Source organism: Pseudophryne corroboree, chromosome 6 (assembly GCF_028390025.1).
Source record: "Pseudophryne corroboree isolate aPseCor3 chromosome 6, aPseCor3.hap2, whole genome shotgun sequence".
Lineage (NCBI taxonomy): Eukaryota > Metazoa > Chordata > Amphibia > Anura > Myobatrachidae > Pseudophryne > Pseudophryne corroboree.
Genome location: NC_086449.1, coordinates 119,160,054 through 119,175,152, shown reverse-complemented (window position 1 = coordinate 119,175,152; position 15,099 = coordinate 119,160,054). Strand labels below are relative to the sequence as shown.

General features: G+C 42.7%; 1 protein-coding gene across 7 annotated transcripts in view; it reads right to left on the bottom strand.

The window, feature by feature from the left end:
- ANK1 (ankyrin 1) overlaps positions 1-15,099 on the bottom strand; it is a 451,795-nt gene that overhangs the window by 137,748 nt on the left and 298,948 nt on the right. For 6 of the 7 annotated variants that reach the window (XR_010180528.1, XM_063931753.1, XM_063931756.1 and 3 more), the window contains exons 20-26: positions 14,242-14,340; positions 13,865-13,957; positions 8,579-8,651; positions 8,352-8,375; positions 3,463-3,556; positions 3,306-3,384; positions 361-458 (exon numbers count right to left, since the gene is read on the bottom strand). Coding sequence is in view for 6 of the 7 variants with exons in the window: in XM_063931753.1 (XP_063787823.1) it covers positions 361-458; positions 3,306-3,384; positions 3,463-3,556; positions 8,352-8,375; positions 8,579-8,651; positions 13,865-13,957; positions 14,242-14,340 (560 nt within the window). In the remaining variant the exon portion in view is untranslated. The remainder of the gene's footprint in view (positions 1-360; positions 459-3,305; positions 3,385-3,462; positions 3,557-8,351; positions 8,376-8,578; positions 8,652-13,864; positions 13,958-14,241; positions 14,341-15,099) is intronic. The other variant, XM_063931754.1, reaches the window with a different exon arrangement.

Below are 15,099 nucleotides of genomic sequence, written 5' to 3'. Positions count from 1 at the left end.
AACCACTCTGCCACCCATCATTTTAGTACTACTACACATCATTTTAGTGACTTCAAGTTATGTCAGTAACATCAGTTGCAGTTATCTAATAATTACAGTAAGTCAACGTTGAGCTCCAAATGTAAAAGGATTCTGTCACCTATATAGAGGCTGGTAACAGTATTATATATATATTTATAGGGACCCTTTTCATTCTAGTTGCTGCCCTACATCATTACTGTAGTGGCAGCTGCCAATTACTGTAGCAGACTGCACAGGCAGAAAAGGGACATCTATTGATGAGTACAGAATATATAATTGACATTTTGCCTACTATTAGTTGCATTAATAGAAATAGTGAAGGTCTTTCTGGTCACTCACCCAGTGTGGACAGGACTTGCCACAGGACTGATGTTGTCTGACGTTTCAGTAGCTGGACTGCTGGGGATCAAGGACTCGTCATCTAACTCTCTAGACAACTAAATCCAGACAGGGTAAAAGGACAACTTATAACCATTCATTTTATTGTTTTCAAGGTTAGTTTACATATGTTTATAACATTTTAATACAGTTGGGGACATTTGTGTAACTTGCACTATTTCTTTTATTATTTTAACAGTTACTTATATAGTGCCAGTATAGTCTGTTGTTGATGGATAATAGATAATAGCTAACTAGATGGATGATTGGTTGCTACTTTCCGACAATAGGGGTCATTCAGATCTGATCGCTGGGCTGCGTTTTTTGCTGTCCTGCGATCAGATAGTCGCCGCCTACAGGGGGAGTGTATTTTCGCTGTGCAAGTGTGCGATCCCATGTGTAACAGAACTGCACAAAATCAGATTGTGCAGTCTCTGCGCAGCCCAGGACTTACTCTTCCAGTGCAATTGAATCCTGCAGATCAGGGCCGGAGCTGATGTCAGACACCCTCCCTTAAAATGCTTGAGCCCGCCTGCGTCTTCCCTGACACTCCCTGTAAACGGTCAGTTGCCACCCACAAACCTTCCTGTCAAGCACCTTGCGAATGCCCGTGCAAATGGATCAGATCTGAATGACCCCCAATGTTTGTAAGTAGCCCTGAGTAAGTTGGCAACAAAGAAACACGTTGGTTGGTCTTCTGGTACATTGGGCCAGGGACCATCACTTCTGCTTACAGTACATAGAAGCAACAGTGATAGCTCTAATATGGAAACGCAGCAGGACGTGTCACTCCTGCATCCAAGGATGCAGTTTCGAATCATCTCCAACACCTTTGGACGGCTGCGTGACTCATGGGGTCGTGCAAGCCGCCCACCTCAATTCTTTCCTAGAGGCCAGGAAATTTCCTTCCTCAGACGTATATCCGGGCTTCATCCTTCCTCTGCAATGGCAGCAACACGCCTCTGTTTGAAGAAATGGATGTCATTGCTGCTTCCTACCCACCCCCAAACGGCATCAGACTGTCAATCACTGAGTTTGATGCCGCAGTGCGACCGACATCGCAGACCCGTACTCTATCACAGCGCAAAGTACTTAACATCATTACTTTGCTGCATGAGCCGCTATTCCGTCCACATCTGAATGAGGGCCATTGGTTGTACCTATCCCGGAATTAAGAATGATGGTAGAACCTGGGAATGGATGCAGTGGATTTGTTGACTTATACTTGTCTAGTACAACCTTTGTTAGATAAGCTGTTATAAAGTACCATGGGGGTAATTCTGAGTTGATCGCAGCAGCAAGTTTGTTAGCAATTGGGCAAAACCATGTGCACTGCAGGGGGGGCAGATATAACATTTGCAGAGAGAGTTAGATTTGGGTGGGTTATTTTGTTTCTGTGCAGGGTAAATACTGGCTGCTTTGTTTTTACACTGCAATTTAGATTTCAGTTTGAACACACCCCACCCAAATCTAACTCTATCTGCACATGTTATATCTGTCCCCCCTGCAGTGCACATGGTTTTGCCCAACTGCTAAAATATTTGCTGCTGCGATCAACTCAGAATTAGGCCCCATGATATATTACACTAGCAGTGCTGTTGGTTGTGTTAGGTGTATTTGGTGTGTGGGTATATTGCAGGCCAGCATACAGGTGTGTCCCTTTACATCCTTGCTACAGTCATGCTAAACAGCCCTTCAAGTCACTCCATAACGTGATGCAGAGTGTCTTTTTTTGTGATTTTTTTCCCCTCGAAAATGCGTCTTTTATACACATATTCTGTGTGTAATTGCGATTCTATCTGCATAGCAAAATGCCACGTTACAGTGTTTTCCAGGATAACACTATAGCATAGCATTTTGTATGCAAGCACAGTCACACACAGAATAAAGGCATGCTGCATATCATTTTAATCAGCAGAAGTGGCTTGTGCTTCCTATTGCATTACGTCTAAGACGCATGTTCATGGAAAAATTGCGAAAAAAGACGCTCAGCGCTACCGAGTTGTGCAACACTTGTGCGTTATGCATTACGCGAGTTATAGTGCATGGAGCAAAGATGTAAGAGGACACATCTGTAGATCAGAGAGACATTCCTTTGAAGAAATTCCCACAATATAACCAAAGAAACCCAGAGAAACTTATACCTTTATATATTTTAAGTGCACACATTTTTTTATTATTATTATTATTATTATTATAATAGAGTTTTTTTTATCACTGAGTCCTAAATTACTACACTACCAGCACTTTGTGTCTTGCGTTCTAAGATGTTTTGCATAATCCAGGAAGAACTGCTTACAAAACTTTTGGAATTATTGTATATTGCATATGGTATTGATAAGCACAAACAGAGATTTATTTCTTGAACCCATAGGGGGGAATTCAATGAGCCGCGGTGTAATTGCCGCACTGGACTTCAATTCAATCAGCAGGGTTTACCCCGCGCGCGAGCCCCCGGGGACGGACTAAACGAACTGCGAGGAAAAGTCCACGATAAGAACCCCAAAATTGGGTGGCACGCAGGAATAAACACACTGAGACCGCAGTTTACGTGGAATCAGTGGTTTCCCACACGTGAATCCCGATTTTTTTGGTTGCTGGAAGAAGGCTATTTTATTAAATAGCCTTTCCCGGCTGCACCACAGGATTTTTGCTGCCAGTTAGTCGTGGGGTAAACCCCCACGGCTAATTTAATTCCTCCATTAGGGGTATTTTTTTAGTAAAACCATTGCCCTTAGTAATTAAAAGCCTTAGTGTATATATAAATGTACTGTGGGTCTATATTCAGTAATTACTAATTGCTGTGCCCTAAGGTAGGATGCTCTAGTTTTTATAGATTATGGCAACAATTGCAGTGTAGATATACTGCTGTTAAGCTGCTGATGTGATTTTGTTGTAGTAGTTACCGGTTCGTCGTCCTCTTTTTTTAGTATGACTGCTTCTGGGGTGACACAGGGAATTCTGGGTATCGCAGGTGATCCAACTCTGTATAAGAAAGTAAATAGATAACGGCACTATAGAAAATAAAAGCCCTGATCAACGAAATGATCCATTGCTACTTACACATGGTCCAGTTTGGGTAAGAACTCCATGTCCGTATCGTCATCTGGCTCCCTAGGCCCTGAAGGAGGAGGCCTGAAATCTGGTGGCTCCTCCCCTAAAGCAAAAAGTAAAGTTGGAATACAGACACTGGCCAATCACAGGGGTAGTACATTCAGATCAACATGGGTGACATACAAACACACTAAATTCTTCATTGTATGGATTCTGACACAACTTTGCAGAGGACACGTACAAATAACACTGGAAAAGTGTGTACATAGGCAAGCACGCACACAGACACATACACAGAAACATGCAATAGAAGCACACGGACACACAGGTGTGTAATCAGTAATGATCCACAAAGCAGCTTGTAATATTATGCATGTTAATGAGATGCGTGATTATGTTAGTGACTATAGAATGGGAAGCCTTCATTTTATACGGTGCAATATATGTCTTAGCTTTAACATATATTTCCATATGTCCATTATCTTTTTAATAACATGATAATGGACAGGTTTAACAGTTTTGTTAATGGTATTTAGAGATGTTTCTAAGATTAGGAGTTAATATGATGTGAAATATGACAGTGTAATTGTTACAAGGTTATTAACTGGGGAAAAACAAGATTTATACTGATGTTCGGCTATGGATGTGTCTCTGGAACTGTGTAGCTGTATTTTCTTCAAATGTATTACTAATGTACAACTAATATGAAGTAAACCTTATTTTATACAGCAGTGTGATTGGATATATATTTCCTCAAATGTCACAACCCCTTAAAATCTACAGTATTACCACACAGATCTTATAGACAGCAGTTGTCATGTAGAGCAAAAGGCTCAAACTATAAAGCATAGCATATCAATTAAGCATGCCATGATATTGCTGGGCCTGCTTTAGTGTATGATGACACCAATCTGTGCAGAGAATTTACGTTACTAAGGCTAGGGCCATACATAGTGGCCAAGCGGGTCCTGCTTGGCCGGAAGGAGCCTGCAGATGGGCGCCTATGTAGGCGCCCACACATATGCGAAAGTCCCCCTGCCGCCAGATCCACCCGCAGCATGCTGCAGTTGAGCCAGATGGCAGGACGACGGGATTTCAAGGTGAACACATACATTTCAATGTATGTGTTCACACTGAGATCCCGTGTGATACTGGCCGGATCCTGTTCTGCGGCATCCTGCAGAACAGGATCCGTGTGAACACAAAAAAAACCCTTCTGGCCAAGCGGGATTCACTTGGACGCTATGTGTGGCCCTAGCTTTTGGAGACTGCACGCTTGTCAGTTGCGTTAGAATTCTGCATTGTCCCTAGAATGACGCAAAATAAAAAATATATGTCCCCTAAAATATCATCTGTAAACTAAGGAATGGGACAGATTTAATTAAGAAAAAACACACATAAATGAATTAGCCCTGGCTTCCATAGATTGTGTACTACATATTAGTATCAGTATTCAGATTACTTGCTTAATTGGTGCTACAGTTATTCATGATGAGAAGGCCAATTAGATGTACATTTGATATGTACAGTATATAGCAGAATAATACAGAGTATTACTAAAAGCACTTCAGTTGTAAGTGAATGCTAATTATATGTTAATGAAAACCTAATGAAACATGATAATTACTTATGTTTACACAATGCTATTCAAAAACAACACCTAATTACCACTCTTAACGTCTTTACTCCCAAAGTGTAATAATTAAAATGATCAGTTCTTAGCGCACAAATAAATGGTCTATACTAAAAAATAATGTGTTAATACAATAGCCATGGAAAATAAAACTAATTCTGAGTTAGCGATTTAATAAGTGAATCCCTAGATGCTTTTACCACAATTAAATGAAAATAATCAACAAAACATATTTCTTAAAATGTTTCTAAGTGTAACTATAAATGAGCATAAAATGTACAACATTAACAAAAAAGTACTATAGTTTGCTTACAATTACGCTAGATCAGGCATTCCCAACCTCAGTCCTCAAGGTGCACTAATGATCCCGACATTGGACCCTTTTCAGACTGGCTTCCGGGTCGGGTTGCCATTGGGGGGTGGGGACAGAGTCGGTATCGGGGGTGGGGGCGGATGCGGCGCTGGGAGATGAGATCATCTCAACGCCACCTCTGCTTATACTGTGAACGGGTCTCTGGTCGCATCGACCCGGCAACCCATTCACACTGCACCTGACCCGGGAATAACCCTTCTTTATTCCTGGGTTGAAATACCGGGTCAGGAGTGACCCCTTCCATACCGCACAGCGGCCCGCGTCGACCTGGCAATATACCGGGTCGATACAGGGTTATTTGTGCGGTGTGAAAGGAGTATAACAGGTCAGGTTTTAAGGACAGTCATAGTTGAGCAAAAGGTGACTTCATTAGTACCTCAGTTTTTTTAGATTTAACCATCTGTGATCAAGCAGGTGTTGCAGTATGAAGGTAGATAACATTGTGAGTCATGCATTCTGTGTGGGGCAGGAGGGATTTGCCCACACAGGGAAGAGAAGGCAGGTGTGAGCACACTGGTATCTGGTCCTTAGGTCGACATCCATTAGGTCGACCAATATTGGTCAACATGCATTAGGTCGACATGGTCACTAGGTCGATACATGAAAAGGTCGACATGAGTTTTTAACTTTTTCATACTTTACGATCCACATGGACTACAATTGGGAACAGTAACTTGTGCCTAGCACAGAGAGGCACTTTGCCCGAAGTTCGCTCACCATGCGTGGTGACAAAGTACACTAATTGAGGTTCCCGGTCACTTTATGAAGAAAACAACACCAATTTTTTTTTAAAAAAACCTCATGTCAACCTTTTTCCATGTCGACCTAATGACCGTGTCAACCTATTTCAGGTGTCGACCTAGTCATTGTTGACCAATAGTGGTTGACCTAATTACTGTCGACCTAGTTACTGTCGACCCAATGATCCACACCCGAGCACACCTAAGCCCTACAGCTGGAGAGTGCAAAAAGTCTGGGTGAGACTGTTATAGCCAGAGGAGGCTGCTGCCCTGTGGAAACACAACCCAGTTTGGGTTCTAGCAGTTTGACTGTAGTCAGAGACCAGTGTGTGCTTGGAAGCCACTGGGGGCCAGGAGGCCAGTGTCTACACCTGAACCTCTGAACTGCGACTGTGAAGTTGTGGCAGCCAGCCAAGCCAGGCCGGAGCCTGTGTAACCATGCAGGAAGCAGACTGTGAGACTTTGTTTGCAGAGTTTAGGGGGTATCCATTTACCTGTGAAGAAACATCGACGCAAAAAAAAAAAAAAAAAGGAAATTTTTCCAGATTTTACCCGAAGTTTCATCCATATTTTTTTTACAGGCTATCCAATTTGATCACCTGTAAAACAAATACATTTTCTCACGAAAACACACAGATTCAGTGAAACCTGTGTGATTTTGGTAGAAACAGCTCTGTTTTCGGATGAAAAAGGGGCTGTTGACGGGGATTTGGTTTCGGCTGCCTGAGGCAGGTGAAACAAAATCCCAGATAAGACGCAAGCTTATTGGGACTAATAGGATAGCCCCCGGCGAGACAATTATCAGCTGTAATTAACCATGACTAATTGGATACCCCCCTAAATGCCCAAAGATAGTCAGGGGCGAATAAGTGTCAGTGCCCTAAATGGGAGCTAGGTTGTTTTTGTTTTGTACCAATGCAACCCTCTACCGAGCTTATTACCCCAAGTCATCTGAATGGATATCACTAAAACCTGGACTGTTAGTGCGCCTTGAGGATCATGGTTGGGAAACCCTGCGCTACACACCCACGCCTCTGTGATAAGGAGCCACTATAAGTAGTGTTTTATAAAAGGCTCTATAAAAGTCCAGTTGAATCAATCTGACTTCATTCTGTTGGTCTGGCCACTTGAGCGGCATTTATCTGGAGGCTAATACAACGCTGCAACTAAAGAAGAACTGTGGGTACACAACTCTAGTGCTTTCTTTTGATACCCATGCACTTTAATTTAATATACTGTGAAGATCTGTAAATGGCATTCTATTCCCATTCAATGACTGCAGTAGTAGCATTAATCCTGGCAGATTACTTTAAACAGACTATCCACATATATTGGCAGCCGTATATTCTCAGGGTAATAGATGACATTTAATACTTAAATTTATTTTTTATGTTCAGAAATAAATGATTTTTTCCCCATTGAATACAAAAGCAAAGTTCATTTACACTGAATGCTCCACAACTTAGTAAAGATTGTATATTTCTAATAAATGTGCTCTAATTATACTATACAAGTGAGGGTACTCAACCTCAGCTCAAGTTGTATATACAGAAAAATAGGTGCTCAATCTTCAGATAACTTTATATGTTTTAATACAGTGTTAGACATCCCCATAGACATAACTGTAACAATTGTGAAAATAATAATAATTCTATGTACAGTAAGGGTGTGTGTGTGTGTATGTCCATTATTTACCCTTTGAAAACACTATTGATTAAAGTTAAATAATTGACACTTAACTAAGAATTTAGGCAGTGATTATTAAAGATTAGCAGAAAACCAATTAATAATGTGTGTAATAATTAACATATAAAATATGTGTGACACTGTTAATGAGATGCAAATCTAGTCAGTTGAGAGTGTACCTGTTTCCTGCACTGTAGCTACGTTCCCATGAACATGGGTTCAGCCAATGTAACGCCACCTGCGTGCAGGTAACAGGTCCTCCATAAAACATGTTGATAAAGCAAGCTGGTTAATTGGAGCTATGCCAAGCTGCTCTTAAGATGTAATGAGAAGTAATTAGAGGAGGCAATAGGCTACTAATTAGATGTTAGTGAGATGCTGTGGTTTGAGGTTGCTGAGATGAATAAAGCTGAATGAGTGGGGCCGTTAGGAGGCTTGTGGGGGTAAAAAGTGACACAGTTCCTACCATGTAGAGGCAGGTGGGGGGTTCCTAGAAAATAAGAAGAGCCAGAGATTTATCCAAAGCTTAGTCCCAGGGTAAACTGAGGAGAATTAAACTTTGGAGGGCAACACTAAAGTTAGGGGTGGGGGAAACATACTGTACAGTGACATAGAAAGGCAGGTTAGGGCCGGAGGCCGAGAGAGATTGAGGAGAAGGATCTGAGGTTAGGGAGACAGAAGGACATCTCTCACCTTCATCCTCTGACACATCCAGCATCTCGTCAACAGTTTCTGGGAAGCTCATCCTGTGCCTTTCGTTGGCTGGCTGTAGGAGAGACAAAGTCACCAACTGACCCTGGAGCCCTAGTGACTGCTAACACCTCTGCATTTATCATGTCATTCCTGCCACCCCTTCTACTCTCTCCTGATCACGTAAAAGTCTCTAAGTTATCTGATCTCATATCCGGAACTAAGAGCTAATGTTACAAATGGGTGTTTTGAATGCAAAGCGCGGCATGTTTGCCCACAGGCTATATAACTGAGAAAGTGACACCAGGCTCTCTAAAATATATATGGGCCAACTAGACTCTCATGACAACAATCCAAATCAGCTTATGAATAGGAAGTGTTATTTCCCTGCCATGGACTTTGCCAATTACCTAGTAAACATATGGAATCTGTGGAGTATTTAAAGGGATGTCCCACAGTCAGGAGCAGATACACTAAGCCTGGAGAGTGATAAGGAGGTAAGAGATTAAGTACCAACCAATCAACTCCTAACTGACATTTTTCAAACACAGCACACTGGGGAATATGTATTAATCCTGGAGAAGGCATAAAGCAGTGATAAGTGCAAGGTGATAACGCACCAGCCAATCAGCTCCAATATGTAAATTGAAAGTTATGAGCTGATTGGCTGGTGCGTTATCACCTTGCACTTATCACCGCATTATCACTTATTTATGCCTTCTCCAGGCTTAATACATCTGCCCCTTTATCTCTCTCAACCTTATCACTGTTCAAGACTTAGTAAATCTGCCCCTCAGTGTGATTTCATTAATAGAGTCATTCATAACGTCCTGCAAAGTTTACAGAATACAGTGTTCCCAACTGCTGTCTGTGGCTGTTAGCCAGGTATCTAGATCATCAGAGCAAGTGTTGTTTCCATTGCCCGGGGATACAACACAACTCTGCTCTTCTCTCTGCATTTTATACACCAGTATCCAGACTTTAATTTTGTGTCCTATCTCAGCCACTAAATTGCCACAGTACACTACCAAAATGTGTAATGCATTTCCAGTTGGAGTGATTACACATCCACCAGGTAAGTGACAACTGTAAACTCATTTCAACAACCTCACACCAGGGGTAAATTTACTAAAGATCGATTTTAGATCAATTTAAAATCTAAAATTGGTCAACATCGACACAGTGTTTTAATTACTAAAAGTCTGTTTTGTTGTTTATTGTTGTCTTTAAAAACCGATGTGGATGTTGGACGATTTTTACAGTCTAATGTCAGTCAGATTTTGTCAGTTCCATTCAAAATCGACTATAACTAGACATAAATAACCACCAATAATCTTCTACCACTTCCTGATGATTTTCTAACATACCACATGCAAGAAGCTGCTGTGGTTCCTCTAATTCTGGTTTGTGCACCTCTGATGAGAACCCATTCTGTGCCTGTGCAGAGCAGGTCCCGTGTTGTCACATGCAGTGCTCCCTAAGCCACAATCTGTCAGCGTTTGGGGGTGGGGAATCCAAAGACGCAGCAGTGATTGAGGCCCATAATTCATACAGCCACAGTGCACCACATGGTTGGGTCCCTTTTTATGAGAAGTGCACAGATCCCCAAGTGTTTCTTTAAAAATTGATTAAAACAGCAACAATCCTGTAATTTGAACCGTCACATAGAGCCTTTACAGTATTATTAATATCTGGCTGATTCATTGACGGACGCTATGGCGACTGCATCTGCGATTGTGCGTGCTTAGGATGTGAGTAAATATTAAAAAAAAAACAGAAGCCCTCAAAACTAGAGATGCCCACCAAATCCATCTCACAGGCACAGCAACTGCGTACACATTCCCAGCGCACATGCAGATCCTGCGCTAATTATCAGTTTGAGTACAGATGTGTCCTTTTACATCCTTGCGCAAGCGACTCGCGGTACATCAGGTCGCAGGTGCCCACCACTGCCATTAGCTGTGTACTGCAGACCCGCGGCTGTAAATAGTTGATGCCTAGTGGGATGTAGCATTCCCAGGAGGGAGTGCTACAAAGATGTAAAAAGACACACCTGTAAATCAACGGCCACGCAGCATGGCAGCCTGAACAGAGATGCCGGAGCCACGCTGAATAAGTATGGATTCACACGTGCAGCCAGCAACACACAACAAACATGGCTACAACAGGCCTGCATTATTTCCATCACTATTAGACTTCGGCGCACGAGCAGTGTGAAGCATATGCATGCACAATTTACCGATAATCACTCAACTGCAAAATATCTTGATAGCGTCCGTCAGCTCTACTTTTATAGGCATCATAGTTACCTCTCAGACAATTGTTTCTGATCAGTCTATTATTTTTTAAGATCTTTGGTCGATTTCAAGTCGGTTTTCAAACCAACTGTTACTAAACGAGAGATAGGCACCAATGGAACAGTAGCGATGGTGTGTTTGATGGTCTATTGTAGTCTAAAGTTGGGTTTTAAGTCGATTTTCAGATGGTTTTGACTTTACTAAATCTCCGATTTGCAAAATTGACTGAAAATCAAAATCGACCTTTAGTAAATAAACCCTTAAGTGCTGTATCTTTTGATGGTAGTAAGTAACTGTAACTTACAGAAGTGTTAAGTTGTAGATGCTGAGATTTAGTTTGTCTAAATTGAGATATGCCAGTGACAGGCGACATCTGGTCATTTACTAAGAACAAGTCAAGCAGAGTACACACTGGAGTGTGTGTGACCAGGGAGAAAGCAAGGACAAATTAATCTATCCGGCCTGCACTGGATGCGTTCAGATATCATTTGTTCTCATTGTGGAGCTGTATGTGCTTTAACAAGTGATCCTAATTAAATAATTGATTGATCTGGTCTGCCTAAGGGGCCCTATACACGCTCAGCACACATCTCTCCCGCAGCTCAGCACAGCGCGATGTGTGTTGAGCGTGCGGGAGGAGATGGGGGGGGGGGGCGCTCATTTCACCCAGCGGGTGAAATAAGCGACGTTCTAGATTGGCCTGCACGGCAGGCCAATCTAGCACCAGCTATAGTGATGTGCGGGGCTGCGCATCGCTATAGCTGAGGGGGCTACACACGAGTGATCCATGCTTAAAATCTAAGCAATCTAGTCAGATTGCTTAGATTTTAAGCATGGATCTCTCTGTGAGTACCCCCCTTAACAACTCGGAGGAGAGCCCACAAGGGTTGGTCAGCATCTAATTTGCATGCTCCAGCTATAGGCAAAGAGGACTACAGACTGAGCATGTATCTGGCTGGAGCTAAATGTCTATTTCTTTCATCTGTCTTCTCTTTCAGTTTTTCAGTCTACTAGATCTGGAAAAAAAGTAAATACATTTTCCCCAAAAAATCATCTTATTGGGGATGAGATCTATGTAACAGTGGTCACGCTCAGCATCGTCTCAGACAAAGCCTCGCTGTCACAGGTGCCCTACCACTTCTGCTGCCCACAATGGGAAAAGCAAGCATGGATCAGGACACTGCTGCATGGGGCATAATAAAGTGCTACAACCTACAGCAACTCGTAAGATGTTTTATTTACTACACTGTACTAGAAAAATAATAGAATATCATTGGCTGCTCGAGGTCCCAGTTAGAATAAATGTGTGTATGCTCTGTGCAGAGTAGTACCCCCCCTCCTCCGCTGACACCGGGCACGAGAGACGCCCACTAAAGCCATCGCAACACGCTCAACAACTGTGTACTCTGTTACAACCGCAACGCAGATGCGAGCAACACTGACTGCCTCCATGAATGCGCTGAATGGCCACCGGAGCTGCGACGCTGGTACCATGTTTTATGCGAATGAGATCACAGTCACGCATCGAGACATGGCCCGAAAACAGTCACGTCACTCCCGCACTTTTGCAGGCACTGCCCATTGCTTCCCCAAACGGTCTCTTCCTGTTAAGCACTCTGCGACTGATTCCTCACTGCAAGAGGCGTCGCAAAAGTACTTTGGCACGTGCGCACTACTGCCGCGATGCATGCGCAGTCTGACAATAAGCTCTCAGTTGCGTCACCATCAAAGTTGTGACTGTTTCTGAATCAGGCCCGCTTTCAGTTATCTTATTTATCACCAATTGCTCATTTCAAAGCAACTGGAAGTTGTGTAATGTGTTTTATGACTTAACATGTATTTAATTAAAATGTATTATTCAGGTACAACCAAGCCCTAAACATGATGTTAACCTTATTTTAGTCATCATATATTATTAGAGGGCCAATTAAATGCAAAGGCAGCATGTACACAGCAAACCGATGAGTTGTAAATTAATGCTAATTATGTGTTAATGAAAACCTAATTAAACATTTATTACTTACTAATTACTTATGTTTATACTATGATATTCAAAACCAACACTAGGGAATGGACAAGCGCAATAGTCGGTGCATGTAACAGCTCGACTGTGCAGGACAGGGGCATAATCAGTACAGTCTGCCCGCTAATACAGCTCACTCCCCTCTGTCGTCTGCTCTCCCTAGGGTTTCCCGCAGGCAGTACAGCAGGAGAGCGTAATCGCAGGAAGAGTGGGATAAGATCATTCAGGTTTTGGGTATACTCATGGCTACAAAAGTATTGGTTAGTTGAAACAGTACAATGGGGGTAATTCCAAGTTGATCGCAGCAGGATATTTTGTAGCAGTTGGGCAAAACCATGTGCACTGCAGGGGAGGCAGATATAACATGTGCAGAGAGAGTTAGATTTGGGTGGGTTATTTTGTTTCTGTGCAGGGTAAATACTGGCTGCTTTATTTTTACACTGCAAATTAGATTGCAGATTGAACACACCCCACCCAAATCTAACTCTCTCTGCACATGTTATATCTGCCTCCCCTGCAGTGCACATGGTTTTGCCCAATTGCTAAAAAATTTCCTGCTGCGATCAACTTGGAATTACCCCCAATATTCTGTAGATCTATAGTAGTTACTGATTTAAACAAAAGACTTGTAAGTATCTAATGTGTAAACAGAAGGGGACAGAATGTAATAGAGGATATAGGATTCTAACATCCGCTTAGAACTTTTTCTGACACAGACAATTTAACTCCATTTGAATCCTGTGTCTTTATAAACACATGCACATAAAATACGATATTCCTTTCACATTTTCAGTTTCCAGCTAATTGGATGCTACCAGCTTGTTAGGAAGTTCCAGCTGACAACGTGGCTTCTATCCCTATCATTCACCTTTTCAATGGCAGCCCCATCCATATATCACTCACCTCACCCTGTAGCTTTCCCCATTTGTCTCCAGTCACTGTAATATAACTCCCCCTCTTATGACTCACCTGGGCCTGGGGTCCATCTGTCACCAGACTGAGAACATCTGTCACTGAGATGTATCCTAGTCGCTTTGCAATGGCCAATGGCGTGATCCCATTCTGTAGAGGTGTAGGGCACAGGAGGATAAAACAGGGCAATGGGGAAAAGAGTGGGGCATGAGAGGCCAAGAAGAGGCATTTGATGGGTGATGAGGCAGCGTGCCAGAAGGCAAGACAGGTGACAAGAGAAAAACAGACCAGGGTGATAAATACAGTGATAGTCAAAAAAGTGACAGACCATGAAAGGCCGCAACAACAGAACTAGGAGACTCTTTGTAAAACTGACTGACATGGGACAAGACATAATGACAGGTGGAGGTCATGTAGCGGCTGGTGGCTCTTACCATGCTGGCCTGGTTGGGGCAAGCTCCGTTCTTCAGCAGAAGGGTGACAATGTCCGTGTGTCCCTGCTGTGCAGCCTGGTGGAGAGGAGTGAACCCCAACTATAGAAAAGGACACAGGATTAGCAACAAATGATTGATGAGTTGGGTTATTCATTCAAGTGTTATGCCGAGATATTTTCCTGTTGAGCAGAGGTATGCGACTCATTGCTTTCCAGCCGTACAGATATAGAACAAAGCAGAACTGTATAACAGATGTGTTCATCACATAATGCATGGTGCAATGGCCCCTTCCATCCTCTTGTGAAAGTAGCCGGTATCACTATCGGTCTGCATCTGTACTAGCGCTATACCTAGTGCAAAAGCTCTGTCTGAAATCAGACTGATCCCTGGTAGGCTCAACTGTGAACAGTCCACAATTCCAACTACACACCCATGATGCGCCCATGGTATACATAGCCGACACGTGAATGCCCAGTTACATCCTCCCTGCTACAAGTGGGGGCGCGTATGCCTCAGACATAAATATCACGGGACCTGCACACCATCTTCTTGGACGTCATATTGCATAAAGGAACAGACTTTCATCAAGAGCCACCGCATGCATGGTGAGGACTTCCCTGTTTGCATTTATCATCTGGGACTATCAAAACCCTCCAGCGCTGGAAATAAGAATTTCCGATCCATGACTGTGCTGTCAGTCTCAAACATTAAATCACGTCCTCTTACATCAATTGTAAGGTCCTGTGTACATACCAGGAATAGGCGAACTGTGGTGATACAACCTTTAGGTGACTAGAAGCCATTTGTTTCATCTGGAGTGTAAATTCATGAATTCATTTGATCTTGTATTATACATGT